The following is a 17,434-nucleotide window of genomic DNA, read 5'->3' on the forward strand; positions in this document are numbered from 1 at the left end:
TCCACCTTCCTTATGTTGAAATTAATACAAATTGTTGACAAGAAGAGAACGCAGATTGTTTGTATAGCAAGATTATTTAAGTTACTAATATTTGACGGAAAATAAGCAAGGCGAGTTTTTCTTTAAACCATTATACCATTAGTTTGCACGCATTCTACTGAATTCATATTCTTGCAAATGTCTATCATCACTTGGTACATAGAATACTAATAAATAGAACAATATTGTAAAGCGAAATGTTAATAAAATCATAGTAACAAAATTGAACGATATTTTTAAAACGATGATCGATGGATCTTGTTTCATGAAAGTATCTCATTCTACATATTTTCTAATTGTGACAATTGGTAAATTATTGCGCACTACAATTACGACATACATTTTACTGTTCTATGACACTCTTCTATCCATGCAATTATTACTAATATCCAAGTCAGAGTCCATTTGTACTCCATTTTTTTCTCCTTCGAAATGTACATTATGAAAATTAATTAAAATTACTGCTATTAAAGAAATATTCTGTGACATTGTAACAATAAGCACTGATACAGTAGGAACTTAAGCGAATGTGGACAGTAATATATAATAGTAAATGAATAATCCGATGGAGTTAAAAAATACAGTGCAAAGGTAGATTGTATTGTAATTTAGTTATACTATGCCCGTTTAAACAATCTTGTCTTATTAGCCCAACGTTTCATTAAATTCTGTTGTATTCAAACTGGTCTTAATGATTTTATATAGACAAGACTGTCACTGCTATTATTTTCCTTAAATGTAACTATAACTATTGACTGTTCATGTAGATATGAATGTATACATGTTTCGATATAATTTGTTTCTGTTTTATACATCAGTGCTGTTACAATATGTGTCTAAATACCAGTATCAATTTTGACGATTCGTATTTTTTCACATGTATTTAATTGCACGAGCAATATTTAGTATTTATAGCAATATAACTGTCTATTTGTGACAATATCTTTTTATCGATAAACAAAGAAGAATATTAAGTATTGCACTAATCATGTAAAAACGCTTTTTCTGCAAACTGAAGGTATTGATATCTGTAACTAGATAAATTGAAATTATTAATCCAACAGTACAGATAAACCCTGATTATACTTGATAGTACAGAATATTTCCTACCTAAAATCTTTGTGCGTATAACAACAATATTGTAATATATGCTTTTACTTATGAGTTATAAATAGCAGTACTATTATAGAAATTTTCAAGATCTTCGATCATTTGGTCAAGTTAATGAAAGTTATTTACTTTATCTAATAACTTCATGTACTTGCTCGATTATATCCTTTTTTTCATTATCTTTTTCACAACCTGAAAGGTCGAGTCCTTTTTTTCATTCATTAATTAATCACTAGTTTCGAATTACTACTTGGTTCATTAGTTTTTCTTATATTTGTACAGTTCATAACTCGCCTTACAATAAGATTACCGTCTTATGCTTGTTTAACAGTTTAGAATATTTGAACTATACTTAACTCATTTTACAAATAGAATGCGTTTACTGCATTCCATACTTTGTGAGAAACCAATGTTTCATCATATGAATATGTACTATAATTATGAAAAATACTTATTAACCCTTTGAAGTATTGTTAATAACATATTAATCAGATTTCTTTTCATTCTTAATTAATTTCATTATTAATTATATCAAATAAAGGCTGCCATAAAAAAATATACTTCATTGGCATTTTTTATAGTACCGCAAATTTTTTAAAATTTAAATATCAATCAATCTTTTTCTTTTATTATAGTCTTAGACTCTTATGATATGCTAACAAATTACTTTTGCTCAAAAGTATTTCATTCAAAAATAAAACAAAAAAGAAATAGTTTAAATATACCTGAATAGTTACGTTCACTTAATACATGCTTCAAAAGGCTAATATAGATGTACATATTACAAATTCAAGAATTTAATGTATGCTTAGCGCTTTCTAAATTCACGGGATTCAAAATTCTTTGGATACTCACATATAATTTCTCAATTACGGTATGTGAAATGGCGATTAAAAACCGGTATTAGCAATGTAGGTCCTTATACGGCAATAACATGAACCAAATAACGTTTCAAAAATATTTTATTCAAGTGTAATATTGCATAAAACGTAAATAAATATATAGAAATTAATGTCATTTTTACAAAATGCAAAATATAAAGCACTGTTATTTTAGCTTTTATTGTCACAATAATCGCCTTCTTAATTAATATCAGAATACGAAATTTGGTTCATATTATTTGTTTGTCAATAGTAACTCTCAAAGATAAGATTTCACAAAAATCATACTATACAACATTTTACATGGTGTTAACTCTGTAACGCCATATAATTCTTTACAGAATGATAATACAGAATGTTTGCAAATGTCGTACGTCTCTGATCATTTGCGAGTAAATTACGTTTATTCCGTATTTTATAAAAATCTAATACTTTACGATGTGAAGCGCATCATTAAGACTTTGACGTGAAAAATAATTTGAAATGATTCAATTTGTTGGCCGCGTATAACGACAATTTCGTTACACGGATTTTCTATAAAGGATCTAACTTGTATGCTTTGAAAGCTAAGTAACCACGATGCACAAGAATAAAAATCGATTAAACTATCCAATTCATAAAATTCTCGATCGAGAACGCCATAGAAAAATATAAACTGGCGGTGTACTTATGGTAATTCGGATTTCTTTGACGAACAAAACGACATACCAGGAAGACCCGCCATAGCAATAATTATTTAGCATTATTATCGATGTAGAATCCAGTACGATGGTTTCAATATGCGATTTCATATTCCGAAAACATATCGTTGTCTCTAAAACAGAAGTGCTCAAACTATTAATAAAATTATTCAAATTTTTATTTTTAAGAGATTCAACCAGTGGTTAAAAAAGTGATACGCGGAATAAAAGTTTGAAATATCGTTTCAAAAGAATTTATAACAGTTCTAAGCCTTACAGCTATTCGAGCGCTAAATTAAAAATCAAATAAAAAACAGCAAGTTAAATAAAACTATGAAGTAATAATACAAAGTTTGAATACTTCTGATCTAAAATATGATATCTTGTCAATTAAATATAAATTTTATAATCTATAAATATACTACGTATAATAAAAGATTAAAAAAGTGTTTAAATCTACTCTTTGACCTGTTCTGGCCTGAAAGAGTATTACGTACTGGGTTCAATACCGATTGTTATGTAAAAAAAAGCTCACCAATGTCCAGCAGGTGATTGTAAATATTTCTTAGAAACGCTTGAATAACAAAGTCGCAATAACGCGTTCTTAAATGACTTAGAAACAAACGTTTCAAAACGACGAATATAAAGTATTTATATAAAATCAACTTCCACTTATTCGAATCTCAAATGCGTCACAGCGACAATCGCTCCATTTGAGCAACTTCTTCGTCATTTTTTCACACTTGAAATCCCACTGTTCCATCAAAAACACCTAAGACTCCTCTGGAGACATTTACATTTGTAATTTCACTAGTGGCAAATTCAAGAAATATACAATCTTCAGAGATTTATATTTGCATCACAGTGTTTTTTTTTCCTTTACTTACTTTACAAAATAAGCGACATACAAGTCTAAAGTGAATATAATTGGCAGTTACCCATTTTGTTTTCTGCTCTTTAGAGATTTATATTGAATTGCATGATTACAACTGCGTCAAAGTTATTTTCAATTTACTGTTCAGAGTTTTAAATGTTTCTCTTGCGTTTGATTTTTCCGCCATAAGCTGCTCTCGTCATTATTTTTTTATGGTACTGCAATAAAGAAGACAGAATGATAATGTTAGTTCTGTTTAATAATACTTCCCTTATTATTATATTACCTAGGCAGTAAAATCTTGAATATTTTCATGAATTGGTAAACTATTAATTTCGAACAGATTATGGAAAGAGAAATGTGCAAGAAAAAAAGGTGAGAGGTCCACCATAATCCTATTAAAGAGAAATTATTTGTTGTAACTAAAAGCTCGAATGTATGTATCGTTATTTAATCACTGTAATATTAATCATTTCATAACATTAGCATAAGGAACTAAGATTTATTTATCATTACTTTATACTGCCGCTGTAATGCTTTGCATATGAATATTGAATATTTATGCAAAGTGTTATTACTGTTGAACAAAGTCGTGTGGACGTACAACTTAAGTTTAATCTTTCCAACCTTTGGTAGATCACTATGTAAAATCACAAGATCCACAAATTATTGTATGCTTTCAACGATTAGATTCAGTTACTTCATTAAACAAAGGTGTCAACGAATCAACATCTTGTAGTCCATCAAAATTGTCAAGTGGGTCCAAATCATTTGCTTCTGTGTCGGTTTCACCTAGAAAACTTCCTTCAAGTAAGTCCACAACGTTCCTACACAAACTGCTAGAAGCAGACTCGTTTACAGTTTCGTTATGCAAGTTTAAAGAGTTTAAAGTGGGACTTGAAAGCATTGGTTCATTAGTCTCTTGATAAGTCTCTTGTGATTGAACCGTATGCAGTGGTGTCGAAGGATATGATCTTGATCCATTACTATCTTCTGTATACGATGGTGTATATGTAGATACTGGCACAGGTAGCGGTGTATTGGGGTAGGAGCGTGATTGTATTATTTTGTGTAGAGCCCCACCTACGGGAATATCAAGTACACTTGATGGATCCAACATATCCTCCTCCGATAAATTCAAGTTCGAATTTGGTAAGGCATCTAATACAAGCGAGTTGTTTTCTATTAAGCCTTCTTCTGCAGGTTGTTCTGGCAACATCTGCAAACTTTGCGCCCCATCTTCGTCCAAAATATTTAATATATTCGTTATGTTCTCAGGAGTGATTTCCTTGTCACTCATGAGAAAATGTTGATCGTCTGATATAAAATTTGGATCAACATCGTCGAGCAAATACGCTGAAGGTCCTTCGGGTTGACCAATCGATCCAAAGTCGTTGAATTCACTAGGTACTGGTGTGGGTGCTATAGAGCTACTCGTAGACGGATTAAAACTCTGACTTTGAAACGTTGACAAACAGTGCTGCGTTGAAATGGGCGACATTAATGCAGGATCGACCATTCTATGTATCGGAACTGATTGTGATCGATAAATTTCATTCGTAAATTGTTTATTACCGTGGAACAGTTCACTGATTTCTTGATCCGGTTGACTTTTCTGATAAACGTTCTTAATTTCCTGCAGATTTTCTTGGCTTGGATAATTAATAAGTAATTGTTTCTGCGGTGCTAAATCGGACGATAGAAATGTAGCACACTGTGATCCCTGTCCTTCTCTTTTTGGAGTTATAGAAACCTGCGTTGTGCTGCTACCGACTTGCACTTCTGATGATTTAGTAGAAATCAAGGGTAACTGTGGCGTAGATGCTTGTCGAACTAATTCCGGACCACTCGTGGGCACAACAAAATTATCGTTCTTGCTGGTGTAGGGCATGCTGCAGGATATTGAACGTGACAATGACTTATGGGCACGAGCTCTAGAACTACTTGCTTGTAGATTACTTCTCGAGCGAGGAACGGGTGTATTTCGCGGCGAAACAAAAGGACTGGCATTGGCAGAATTGGATTTAGAAGCGCGGCCATTAATGGGCGAATGCGGGCCTGGCGATATTGGCGTAAAATTAAATATTCTACGACGTGTATTCGGACTCTGTGGTACTGTATTAGTAATGACATTTGAATCTTGCACGTGTTCCACAACGTTTGTCTCGAAACTAACTCTACGTCTGGTATTACCCTGATTAGAATGGTTTAACAACGTTGGTAATATTAAGTTATGCTTTTGAGTAACTTCGCGTTTTTCAACGCTCTGTCGAATAATAGCTGCGGGGATTCCGTCGATGGATGTATGCAAAGTGCCTGCTTTTAAATTCTGTTGTAATATTAATCTTAATTGTGATACTTTATCAGATCTCGATATCTGTTCATCAATGGCAATAGCATTGGCCTCCACGTCTGAACTCGATGAGCTACTTTGTTGAAAATACTGTAGTAATTCTTCTTCTTGTTCTTGGGAATTGTTACCACCGTTTAGATAATCATCCAATGCATCCGAATCAATGGAACCAAGCTTCCCAGTTTTCGTTATAAGATTGGAATTTTCTTGTAACAATCGAATTTGATCTTTAGTTAGAATCGCGGATTCTTCTGGCGTGTTCAAACTAGGATCAAAACTGCTAGGACAACCATTTACTTTAACACAACTTTTGGAACATGTTGATGATTCCATATCACAGTTTTTAGGCTGGCTACTAACAGCCTCGTTTGTTTTGCACTTGGTAGGTTTCAAATTACCAGCTAGTATCACTGAAATTTTGCTGGGACGCTGTATAGATGTAAGCTTAGGTAACAATACATTGGAATGCTCTACATTCTCTTGCAACTGCTGTTCCGTAAGTTTCGTTTGCTTCTCAGGGCTGGTCTCTGACGGCTGATTCAATACGATTGGATTGGCACGCTTTCTGGAATTTTTAGGTTTGACATCTCGCTGTGTATTTACGCAGTTGGTCATCACTACACTAGGGTTGCTATTATTCTGTACGTCTTCGATCGATTGTACCACTACATTATCACAGTTGGATTCCAGGGAGATGTTGCATGGCTGACTATTAGCTTTAAGAACTTTCTTCTGCCGGTTGGTTACTACAGCAGATAAATTGAACTTAGCTAATGCATTCTGCCCACTTGATATATTTGTACCTTGAGATGACTGATTGGACTTGGCTTTTTTATTTCCTTTATTTACCCCAGGTTTATTATCAACAGTCTTCTCTTTGTTCTGATTCTGAAACATACAGAAAATATATTTATCATTAATATAATATACGTAATTCTTATTTATATTACATTATCTATTCAAATAATCTGTACCTGCATAACAGTATCAATATGACGATGTTTTTGATCCCTTATATGTTCTCGCTGCTGTAATTTTCGTTGCAACTGTAACTGTGCTTCTCTGAGTTTCCCAGATTTTCCACTTACAGGTGTTACACGCAAATCCGTGGTCGACTCTGAACATACAAATTAATTACTTAAATCTATTTAATATAATTATGTCTCAAATATAAAGAATCAGCCAACCTTTATTTGTCGATGTATTAGAATCTCCTGAAGCGCATAATATGCATACAGCAGCTAGAGATCGAATATCAACACAAAGATTATCGACAAGATGACGTGCTAAGGCACTCAAAGTTGGAAATTTTAAGCCCAATAGGCTCTCTGCCCATTCTCTGATTAATGTAGATGCAGCTCCCAACATTTCTTCAGTAATATTTTCATCTACATCATCACCCTACAAGTTTAATTTCGAATCATATTATTTTCATAAATAAAATATCTTATTATGCATAATACCAATATGGAATATACATGTAATCTGTAAAGATTATTAAATCAAACTTTCCCAATACATAAAAATAATATTAATAAATTTTTTATTACTCGAGTTATATGAAACATTTAAAGTTTAATCTTATGTCTCACAGTCTGAGTGCCAGTTATATTGTGTAATGTTGGAGGATCTAATTTGACTTTCTTGCGCATTCCAGCGTAACAATAACGTGAATTGCCTCGTGTGCCTAATCTGCGTGGTCGAACTCGTGGATAAACTTGCTTCATTACTTTTCCAAAATCTGCAGTTGACAAGGGTTTCATAGAATTCCGCATACAATACATGCTGCAAATAGATTAAGGAGAAAAAAATAGAACCTAATGCTGCTATATACATATATGATAATTTTCCAAACATATCAATTTGAAATACTCACTTATATTCATCATAAACCTCCTGTTTTGGTAAAGAGACATCAGGGTCTTCTTCCAAGTGTGTCTTAATCCACATGATAGTCTGATGAATCTCATAACGATTTCCTAATGGGTTTAAAGGTTGCCTCAAAGGATCAACTGTTCCTTCTGTATTAGCCAATGATAATGGAAGCTTCAGGTACAATAATAACTTTTCTTCTATTTTCAGTTGTTCAATTCGTGAGAAGATTTCCTGAATGCGTGTTTTTGATTCTTCACTAGAAATAGAAAGCAATAGAAAGTTAGTGAAAGCAAAACTGAAAAGAATTTTTATAAATTGTATATACTTATTAATCTGTTAAACTCATAGAAGATGTACTTCTGCTTAATCGGTTGGCAGAGTATTATAATCCATGAGTACTACAAAGCTCTGAATATTCAAAAAAGAAACCTTGAAACACCTTAAGATGATTGAAGTTCCTTTACAACTAACTATTAAATATTCTTCCATTGTAACTCCTTTACTATTCCCACAAATATCTGAATCTACCTAAAAGCCACATAAGACCGATCCCGTACATCGACAAATCTGTTCGCAAATATTATTTCCAAACAAAATTCAGAGTTGCAACCAATACTGGGTCTCCTCAGACAGAACGAAACCAGTTCCTCGAATAAAGGAATACTGCCTTGCTCATACTACACAAAAATATTATCCAGTTCCTCCTCAGACATAATCTCCAGCGAAAGAACAGATGTTCTCGCAAAAACCAAGCACGCTTGAACCAGCTAAAAGAAAAAGTGATAAAGGAAGAAGAAAAACGCGAGACGAGCGGGAGGGGTGGGAGAAAGATGTTAAAAAGAGGGGGGAGGGTAAAAAGAGAAAAATATAAATTGAAATAACCTGATACTATCTTCGATCATAAGGCGAATTTTGTCGTGTTTGGCAGTCGTGCCATGATTCGCCAGGGTCGTGAACTTGGCCGCGATGATATCTTGAAGTAGGTCGCCGTCATGGAAGCCGTTCGAAAATCTGCCGGCAGCCGGTCGCTGACTCGGCTGCACTTGCTTGTTATTATCGTTACCGCCGGCGCCGATGCCGCCGTCACCATTCTCGTGGGAAACGTCAGTTCGTTCCTTTTTGATTCGCCTGCCGTCGAACGCGCTCTCGTCGGCGTTAAGCTCGATTCTTGCGGGTGGTTTGCTGACGCAGGGCTTCGTTTGATCATGGTTATCAGTACTCATCGTACCCCGTAACGGAGGCGGCTCGATTACGTTTGTAGAAAGTTATCAGCTCCCGCTGGACGCGAGTACCCTACCATTTTGTCAGAGTCAGCTGGACTACTTGTTAGCATCGCACTCCCGGTGGTACATACATAAGCGCCATTCGAGACCCTCCACTCGCGCAGACCGACAATTTGCCGAAGCGCATACAATATGAGAATAGCCGCGAATCCGTCATACCGATCTCAAGCGAAACGGTTCGCTCGTGCCTTTTCGCATAGTCGATTCGACTGGACGCACTTATGCCCGGCCCATGACGAACTCGAAGCCAACGATTCCGTGGACGGTGGTCTCACCAGGCACGAAAATCCGAGAACTTTGCGCGTTCTTCGATCGTCATAGATCTTGCGCTTTGTCTTATGGGCACATCACTTCGTATCGCTTTCTCTGACGTGTCGCGGCCGCGTTCTCATAGAGTTCGAGTTTATTCTCGAAAAGTGGGAGAGAAAAGAACGAGGAAGAACGATCATTGGTGAATGTATTCTGAATTGCGCGAGGGTATTCGCGTTCTATGATTCTGAAACGATACATACGTTAGGAGTATTTTTAAATGAGGAATTTCGTAAGAGTGATGAATTCCGCTGCAAAGTGGATTAAGTGGAGGCGTTTCTTCATGGAGTTTGTCAAAAATTGAGGATGTCGTTCGTTGTGGTCCAGCCCATTGTATTTCCGATGCATCGGGCTTTTTATTGGGCGTTTGTGATTAAGGATGAACGATCATTGGTGAATTTAATGTTCGATCTAGCGGCAAAACTGCCGAACTAAAGTTCCCGCTAAAAACAGAGCCGCTATTGCCATCTTGTGGCGAGACGTAGAAGCTCCATCTCAGGAATAGTACCGTAGCGCCATCTGTTGGAAATTTTCTCGGGCAATGATTTTCTATGCGACCTAACCTAAATGTCAGCGACCTTAGCTGGGTGCAAAGGACCCATTTCTCCGCGATCACTGAAGTTAAGCAGCCAAGTCGAGAACCATGGCAAGGATGGGTGATCGCTTTGTAATCTTTATTTTTTTCTCAGTTACTTCAAAAGCTGTGGATCCTTTTTCTTCTGGTTGTAGTATGTATGAAAAATATGGATATTCTAACTCTTTTACATTTAAAATTTTTCCGCTAATACTTGATTTTCATTCCTACCACTCGTAGCACTGTATGTAACTGTATTTTAGACTGAATCGATAACGTCGAATATGATAAGGAATAAAACTGGTAAGGGGACTTGCGAGAGAAAAATTCATTGGGGTGATAATTCTCTCCTATACTTCGCCGATGATATAATGTTCACTTAATAATAAATGCACAATGCTATCGCTTCGTATAGTTGTATAATAAACTACATAATGCTTATAAAAAATTTTAACCACTACTTGCAAAGAAATCCTGAAATAAATACAACTTATTCGTCGCTAAAAATACGTTTCAGCGAATCTGTTTTATAATACAGTAGTAAAACACAACTTGCGCATTCATAGCCTTTAATAAGACTTTGTAACTCATTATATAACAATATTTAACACAAATGTTGCTCAATATCATGGCTTAGGTGATTTATAGGTTTCAAATTTTTTTCCACTTGCAACCATGTCCAATTTGCAATACATATGTTAAAAATTACGATAAATAAGTTCTTTTTCCCCTCAAATTTGTGTATAATTAAAAATTGATTATATATGTGCAAAAAATCTATTTTCTTTTTCGTTAGAAGACGCAATACTATATTCCCTGAATTCGTTTGATGTCTGACCGAGAGACACGTGATTGAAAGTCACCAATCACATGACTCACCGACGAATTGTCGATATTTACATGCAGCTGGATGAGATTGAAATTGTTCCTCTACGTAATGAAAGCAGTATATTGTAATGTGTTCTATCGCTGCGGGCTTGCATAAAAGATTTTTACTAAATTAGATCGTTGACGATCCAATCAGGATTGTTGGTAAGTTTTTACATCCTTTTCTTATTTTTTATCCTCGAGATACGATCGGTTTGAACATTTTTACAGAATGCAGAATTAGCGAAATTTTCTGCATGTGTAAGCATTGTACAGTGTTCAGCGTTATGTTCAAATTAGTTGTAGATTTAATTGTCTGAAGATAACAGTGTCATTACTGTATTTTAATTTTTAAACGTGTAATTTACTTAACAAGTGACACATACAAATTGTTGCTCCAAATGATACATCTATGTTTTTCAAACTGCAGATTGTATACAGTGTCAGAACAGTTTTAATAGAGGATGAGATGAAATTAACATTAAATAATGTTTCATATGAGTGTCCATTTGGGACACATATATTTATATGTTTGTATATACATTAAAAAGGAGTAAGTATTATGTATTTGATTTTACCTGCATTTAAATGCATATCTTGTCATTGAATGCGTGTTTTCTAATTGCAGGAATTAATAAATATTGTTAATTATGACTATAATGGAAGAGGCACAATTTACAACCATGGAAAATCAGCCCATGGATAATCTGTATCTTGCACTGATTCAGTGCTTTGCTATTATATTATGCGGGTAAAAATCCTAATATTTTAACTACTTAAATTTTAATATGGTAGATCATACCACTTGTTTGTTTTTTTCTAGATATATTGCTGGAAGATTTGATGTGATTACAAAGACAGAAGCAAGTGGTTTAAACACCTTTGTGGGAACATTTGCTTTGCCATCTCTGATCTTCATATCATTAGCTAAACTTGACTTCAGTCTGGTTAACTGGAAGTTCCTGCTTGCTGTTTTATTGGCTAAAAGTTGTGTATTTTTTATTGTACTCAGTGTATCTATAGTCATTAAAAGACAATCTAATCTAGGTTGTGCTGCACTTTTTGCTATATTTACCACTCAGAGTAATGATTTTGCTATTGGATATCCTATGAGTAAGTAAAAAATGAAGATATCATATAAACTTTCAATGATATTATATTGATAATGATATATTTTTACAGTTGATGCATTATATGGGAATACACATCCAGAATATGCAGCATATCTCTATCTAATGGCTCCTATATCACTAGCTATTTTAAACCCAATTGGTTTTGTATTATTAGAAATAGGCAAACGTAGTAATGAAAACCACAGAAGCTACAGAGAAATGATTACATCTATTCTAAAAGGAATCGCGCTAAATCCAGTAATTTTTATGACTGTACTCGGTATTGTAGGGAATCTTATTTTCAGTCATGAAATACCATCTGTACTTGCCACTGTTCTGGAAGTGTTTGGCAATGCTTTCTCAGCTAGTGCTCTCTTTCTCTTGGGGTTAATGATGGTTGGGAAAGTACACAAACTAAAAGGCACAGCTCTTGTTATACCTGGAATATTGATCTCGGTAAAATTGTTAGTGCTTCCATTGGTTATAAGAGAGTCTATCATTCTCTTACATGCTGGTCAAAACGCTACAGACACTCAAGATTTGAGTACATACGGATTTCTGTATGGTACCATACCAACAGCACCAGCCCTATTTATTTTTACTCTTCGATACAATCTCGAGATTGACTTAATTGCCTCAGCTATGGTTGCTTGTACATTCTTATCTGCTCCACTCATGTTTGTATCAGCGAAACTAATTGATGCAGTTTCCTCTGGAATTAGCCCAGACAATTACACACATCAGTTAAATATATTTTCCTTTGATGTGAGTATCGCTTCACTGGCTGTTTGCGTGTGGTTGATTATCTGTTTCCTTGGACTAGGGCAAAAGAAACATAAAAGCGTCACTCATCGATGCACTTTGTGTGTCATAATTGCACAGGTTTGTATCGGCACACACAGACTTCAATTTTATGCAAGACACAGTTCGAAAATTTATATCGAAAATAAAATTTCAGCTAGCTATAGCTGTGGGGGTAATTATCTGGACCAAACTTGAATCGCATAGCAGTGGATCAGTACTATGGTATTTCCAATTCATTTTAATCACTACGGGAGTATACGCTAGCCGCATATGGACAATGGCAATAGCAGCAACTTTACTGTATTTGAGTTCTCGCTCCTTGGACTTTGTACAAAGTATACAGAAGTGGTTCTTTCCTGTAGGATGGGGGTAAGAAAAAAAAATAATTATCTTAGTATTTCAAATAATGAGTGTTATATTTTATACATTTACAGGATTCCATTTTTAATAGCAATTATATTGTGTAGTACAATAACTCCAAAAGTGTCTGAATTTGATTATACAAATCCAAATTTTCAGCTTGGTAGGATTCAAGCTGCAATATCTACTGTCATCTTAATATTCTGCTTCATTGGTATGTTTCTCTATGATAAATTCAAGATAAAGAATACAATTTTTTACCATTCTCTTTTTTCTTCTTTTTACAGTGACACTAGGATGCTTAGTATTGCAACAAAGGTATCAACGTCGAAATGTTTCGGCGTCTTATTCGAACTTAGCAGATAATGCGGAAAATTCTACTAGTCACAGGGTTGTAGACCGCGTCGTAGATGTTGAGGATCTCGTTTCGTCGACTTCTCGTACGCCCATGTAAGTGAATAACATAGTAATTCAATAAATATTACAATTACGCTTTTATAACACTTGAATAATGTTTCTAGTATCGGCTGTGAATATGCAGATGGTTGCCCAAACGGAATATGTAGGAGTAATAATAACGACACAGATGACTGTGATTTGTATTTGGATAATGCAAGAAATGCAACAGATGACCCACAAATACTTCGTCATCTTGTATTTCTTATCTTATTGTTGTGTTCCATGTTTATCGTGAGTTATCCATTCACATTATACATATTATTTGTTTCGGAAATAGCATAATCTTACAAATTACTGTCATACAACACAGGGCTTATCTATATCAATTGGAACATTAATTATGGAACAATTAACTGGAATTTACGCAGAACTGGCGTTTCTAGATGTTGCTCTGAATTTTGGTCAGTCGTTAATTGCATTCGCTATCTTCGGATTGGACCCTGGCCTTGGAAAATTGGGATGTTGGATACGAAAGATGTGCCATAAATGGCGCATGGGTAAATTCATTCTTTATTTCTATATCTATGCATTTTGTTTTTCCCCATGATTTTTTAATTGTAAATATGCTATGTGAATTGAATATTTGCAGGAAAAGAATTGCAACTTCCTTCTGAGGACGAGCTGAGTTCTGAGGCGAAGACTATTCGGGATCAATTTAATCGTAGCCATTTAGCTGAATGTCGTGCTCGTATAGCCATATGTCGTAGACGCTTATTAAGGGTATACAAAGGTGTTTTTACTGGGTCTGATTTAGTTGATTGGCTACTCGAAGCTGGTATTGCACAAACTAGAGATGACGCTATTCAGTACGGTCGTTGCTTATTAGATAGTAGAGTGTTACAACATATCGATGGTACTCAGCATTTCTATGATCAAAATTTGCTTTACACTTTCGATGCCTAACTGCAAAATATCTCCAAGTTCTCGGGTAATTTAGGTTCATTTTTATACGTTTTTTAGCTGTCTTTAGAAATGTTATCTGTTTATATGAAATTGTTAAATGGAGCATTGTTTTCTAAGATTGATATCCAGGATTGATATCTAGGATTATTTGTCTTTTTTTATATACTACATTTTATGTAGAATTTTTTTTACATTTTAACAGACCTGTATATACATAGTATAATTTATTTTGAGAATTTCGATTATGAAATTGAATTCCTTATGAATTCTTATGAGGGATCTTCATAATTGTGGCTGTGCTTATTGTGTTACAATAATTATGTGGCAACACATATGTTTTATTATACAATTAAATATTTTAAACGAGAATAACACAAAAATAGCATAATAACTTCAAAAAATGCCAAAGATAAATATTAGTTTTTGAATACTAATATTGTGCACAGTATTGAGCTTTCTTTGTGATGGTAGTATTTTGGAACACTGTATTTTTTACAGAGCTATCTTAGAAATCATGTAATCGTTAAATTAAATATTTCGGTTATCATTATTTTTTTGAAATAATATACTAATAAAATGTATATATGTCAAATATTCTGTGAATGAAATTTTAATTACATGATATTCCTACAATAACATATACTCTTATGTAAATGGTAACAATGTACAACATGCAAAGTAAATGTCAAATAATTTTGCTATAAATATATTTACAGTGTACCATTTGATGTTTTCTCAATTTTCTATTGCAAGTCCTTCTCTACAAATATTAAGTAAACAGATATTAATTATAAGCATAAGTCATCATCTGGATCTTCTTCATCAATGTCATCTATATCTTCTGGTTGATAATGAATTTTAGATGTATTTGTTGAATTTGTACTAATTATGTATGGTAATACAATCTCTCTTCTTTGTTTCATTTCACTTTCATTCATTTCTATCCTGAATGAAGATTCAATTTTTTGTTTTTGATTTTCACTCAAATGTAACTTCTTGTCTTGCTTCATCATTTTTTCAGATTGTATCTCATAAGATGTAGTATTCTGAATAACTAATTCTTGTTGTTTTAGAATTGAACCACCTATTTTACGATGAATAAGCTCTACCACATAATTAAATTGATTAATAGTTGGTGCACCAGCAAATTGTTCTATTCTTACATAAGTAGTTCCTAAGGTTTCAATACAGGGTATTTTATTTTCTATGAAATCCCTTCTATATACGCAAATTACTTGTGGTACCAGCTTACTTAATCTTTCTAAAAACCACAAAGCTTTTGACCGACCAACAAACAAAATCAGAGATGTCAAGCAATCAATAATCACTGTGGATTTCACTTTCATAGTTTTTAAAATATGATCAAGAGTATCGAAGTCTTTCTCTCTAATGGCATCTATATCAATTACATTTATATCAACAGTATAATAATCTGAAATGTTTACATTACTTGACATGAAAGGCTCAGGTTCATCTTGGAACGTACATTTTGGATCAGAAAATGATAATAATTCAATTGTATAATTAGGATCCTTATGTTTCCACATTTGTATCCACCCTGCAATTAATTTTCTTGCATACATTGCATCTACTCCTGAAATACATTTTTTCGTACGTAATTATAAAGCAATTCCAAACTATACAAGGTAATATTTATAATTATATGAAGTATAATTAATCCTTTTAACACTTTGACCATTGCAAGCTCGAATAAAAAAGGACAGATAAAACTATGCGGCAAATATTTCAACATTTATGCAAGCTATTCAAATAATGCAGTGTCAAAGTGTTAATATCAAAGATCATTTGCTATTTGCAAACAAGACGCATGTTTTTCCAAACTGTAACATTATCGCACCTTCATCAAGGACGATCACTTTCGTGCCCTCTAACAAAGGCAATGTCTTTATAGACGTCATTGTATTATATATATGTATATATATATATATACATATATATAAAACGAGCTACCGAATGATTGTAATCACGCAGTTACTGAAACTTCGTCACTACAATTATTCAAGGCAGATCTGAAACACGATACATTCAAGATCTAGTTTCAGAAACGTGGAGATCAATTCACTCGAATCCCTCAACATTCAGCATAACTTATCAAAGACAAATTCTTCGCTGGCAATATAATGTTTTGACGATTAATCACTAATTGACACGCATGTGCGTATACACTGATCTATATACACAGATCAATGGGTGTACAGTGATATTTTTCTTATTTTCACTAATACAATAACACTGGTGAAGTGGCAAAGTTTTGGCGGAAAAATTGCAACACCCTGTATAATTCGATTGAAGCATAAAGCACGTCGCGACCTAGAGCTGCATGTGCACAGTGGAGCGGCGTATGATCGTTCGGCGAAACCTGTCCATCAATCGCGTTGATAAGGACTGGAAATTGTGATTGGAAGGTTGGTCAAGAGGTGACGTTGCGATCGGCCCGAAAAGGGGTGCGGTGCACGGTGATCGCCATACTGGGCGAACGTGACCGAAGACAGAGCGAAAATGAATACCAGAGTGTGTGTCACATCGAAGCTATTTCGCTCATAACAGAGGTTTTATTTTGACAGTGCGATCTGCGAGGGGGCCACGCGATGTCCGGTACACTGGCCAAGCCCTGAGGGAGACCGAAAACCACAGATCCGCGCGCGTGACCGCGTAAGATCAGAAATATCGCAGCTCGGGTTTTCTGCGACTCGAGTTGTCGCTGCATGTGTCACTGGTGAGTGCTGCTGCTGCTGCTGCTGCTGCTGCTGTTGCCCGAGTGTTCACCTCGTCGACGTCCGTTTCATCGGGTTAACTATTCCTCTGGACGCGTGTCGTGTATCGGTATATTCGTCGGCAGTGCTCGCTCTACGGTACGCAGATGCACCATTGAGAACGAACATCTACTTCGAGGAATTACCACCGATGAGTTTGGCTGCGTTGCGCTCTAT

At 34.7% G+C, this 17,434-nt stretch overlaps 3 protein-coding genes across 8 annotated transcripts; 1 reads left to right on the plus strand and 2 right to left on the minus strand.

Annotated features, from left to right (window-relative positions):
• Positions 1-3,071: 3,071 nt before the first annotated feature.
• On the minus strand, positions 3,072-9,423 carry LOC143184403 (uncharacterized). Of its 6 annotated transcripts, none has more exons than XR_013002769.1 (7): positions 8,695-9,423; positions 7,814-8,068; positions 7,530-7,722; positions 7,125-7,338; positions 6,912-7,054; positions 4,189-6,825; positions 3,072-3,802 (listed from the first exon to the last, which is right to left on the minus strand). XR_013002769.1 is itself a non-coding variant. In XM_076386601.1 (6 exons), exons 1-6 carry the CDS (start codon positions 9,033-9,035, stop codon positions 4,264-4,266), a joined length of 3,708 nt encoding a protein of 1,235 aa, XP_076242716.1. In that variant the 5' UTR covers positions 9,036-9,423; the 3' UTR covers positions 3,072-4,263. The 6 variants fall into 6 exon arrangements, 2 of the variants coding, with proteins under 2 accessions (XP_076242716.1, XP_076242718.1); XR_013002768.1 differs by having other exon boundaries at positions 4,101-6,825; XR_013002766.1 differs by having other exon boundaries at positions 3,072-3,493; positions 3,598-6,825.
• A 1,429-nt stretch (positions 9,424-10,852) lies between these two features.
• Positions 10,853-15,135, plus strand: Anchor (integral membrane protein GPR155 homolog anchor). The gene is made up of 11 exons (XM_076386604.1): positions 10,853-11,010; positions 11,276-11,398; positions 11,474-11,596; positions 11,669-11,958; positions 12,028-12,839; positions 12,916-13,130; positions 13,196-13,335; positions 13,409-13,571; positions 13,643-13,811; positions 13,891-14,077; positions 14,170-15,135. Exons 3-11 carry the CDS (start codon positions 11,496-11,498, stop codon positions 14,481-14,483), a joined length of 2,391 nt encoding a protein of 796 aa, XP_076242719.1. The 5' UTR covers positions 10,853-11,010; positions 11,276-11,398; positions 11,474-11,495; the 3' UTR covers positions 14,484-15,135.
• Positions 15,136-15,197: 62 nt separating this feature from the next.
• On the minus strand, positions 15,198-17,232 carry Elp5 (Elongator complex protein 5). The gene is made up of 2 exons (XM_076386607.1): positions 16,342-17,232; positions 15,198-16,077 (listed from the first exon to the last, which is right to left on the minus strand). The coding sequence occupies exons 1-2, from the start codon at positions 16,400-16,402 to the stop codon at positions 15,272-15,274; spliced, it is 867 nt and encodes a 288-aa protein (XP_076242722.1). The 5' UTR covers positions 16,403-17,232; the 3' UTR covers positions 15,198-15,271.
• Positions 17,233-17,434: the final 202 nt, after the last annotated feature.

The sequence above is a fragment of the Calliopsis andreniformis genome, chromosome 10 (assembly GCF_051401765.1).
Source record: "Calliopsis andreniformis isolate RMS-2024a chromosome 10, iyCalAndr_principal, whole genome shotgun sequence".
NCBI lineage: Eukaryota > Metazoa > Arthropoda > Insecta > Hymenoptera > Andrenidae > Calliopsis > Calliopsis andreniformis.

Excerpts from the sequence above, each read along its gene's own strand:
- LOC143184403 (XM_076386601.1), bottom strand. The coding sequence starts at position 9,035 with ATGAGTACTGATAACCATGATCAAACGAAGCCCTGCGTCAGCAAACCA. Across the intron at positions 7,339-7,529 it reads ATATAACTGGCACTCAGACT|GGTGATGATGTAGATGAAAA; the intron begins GTGAGACATAAG and ends TTAAACTTGTAG. Across the intron at positions 7,055-7,124 it reads TAATACATCGACAAATAAAG|AGTCGACCACGGATTTGCGT; the intron begins GTTGGCTGATTC and ends TTGTATGTTCAG.
- Anchor (XM_076386604.1), top strand. The coding sequence starts at position 11,496 with ATGACTATAATGGAAGAGGCACAATTTACAACCATGGAAAATCAGCCC. Across the intron at positions 11,597-11,668 it reads TTTGCTATTATATTATGCGG|ATATATTGCTGGAAGATTTG; the intron begins GTAAAAATCCTA and ends GTTTTTTTCTAG. Across the intron at positions 12,840-12,915 it reads TGTGTGTCATAATTGCACAG|CTAGCTATAGCTGTGGGGGT; the intron begins GTTTGTATCGGC and ends ATAAAATTTCAG.
- Elp5 (XM_076386607.1), bottom strand. The coding sequence starts at position 16,402 with ATGACGTCTATAAAGACATTGCCTTTGTTAGAGGGCACGAAAGTGATC. Across the intron at positions 16,078-16,341 it reads AGTGATCGTCCTTGATGAAG|GAGTAGATGCAATGTATGCA; the intron begins GTGCGATAATGT and ends AATGTATTTCAG.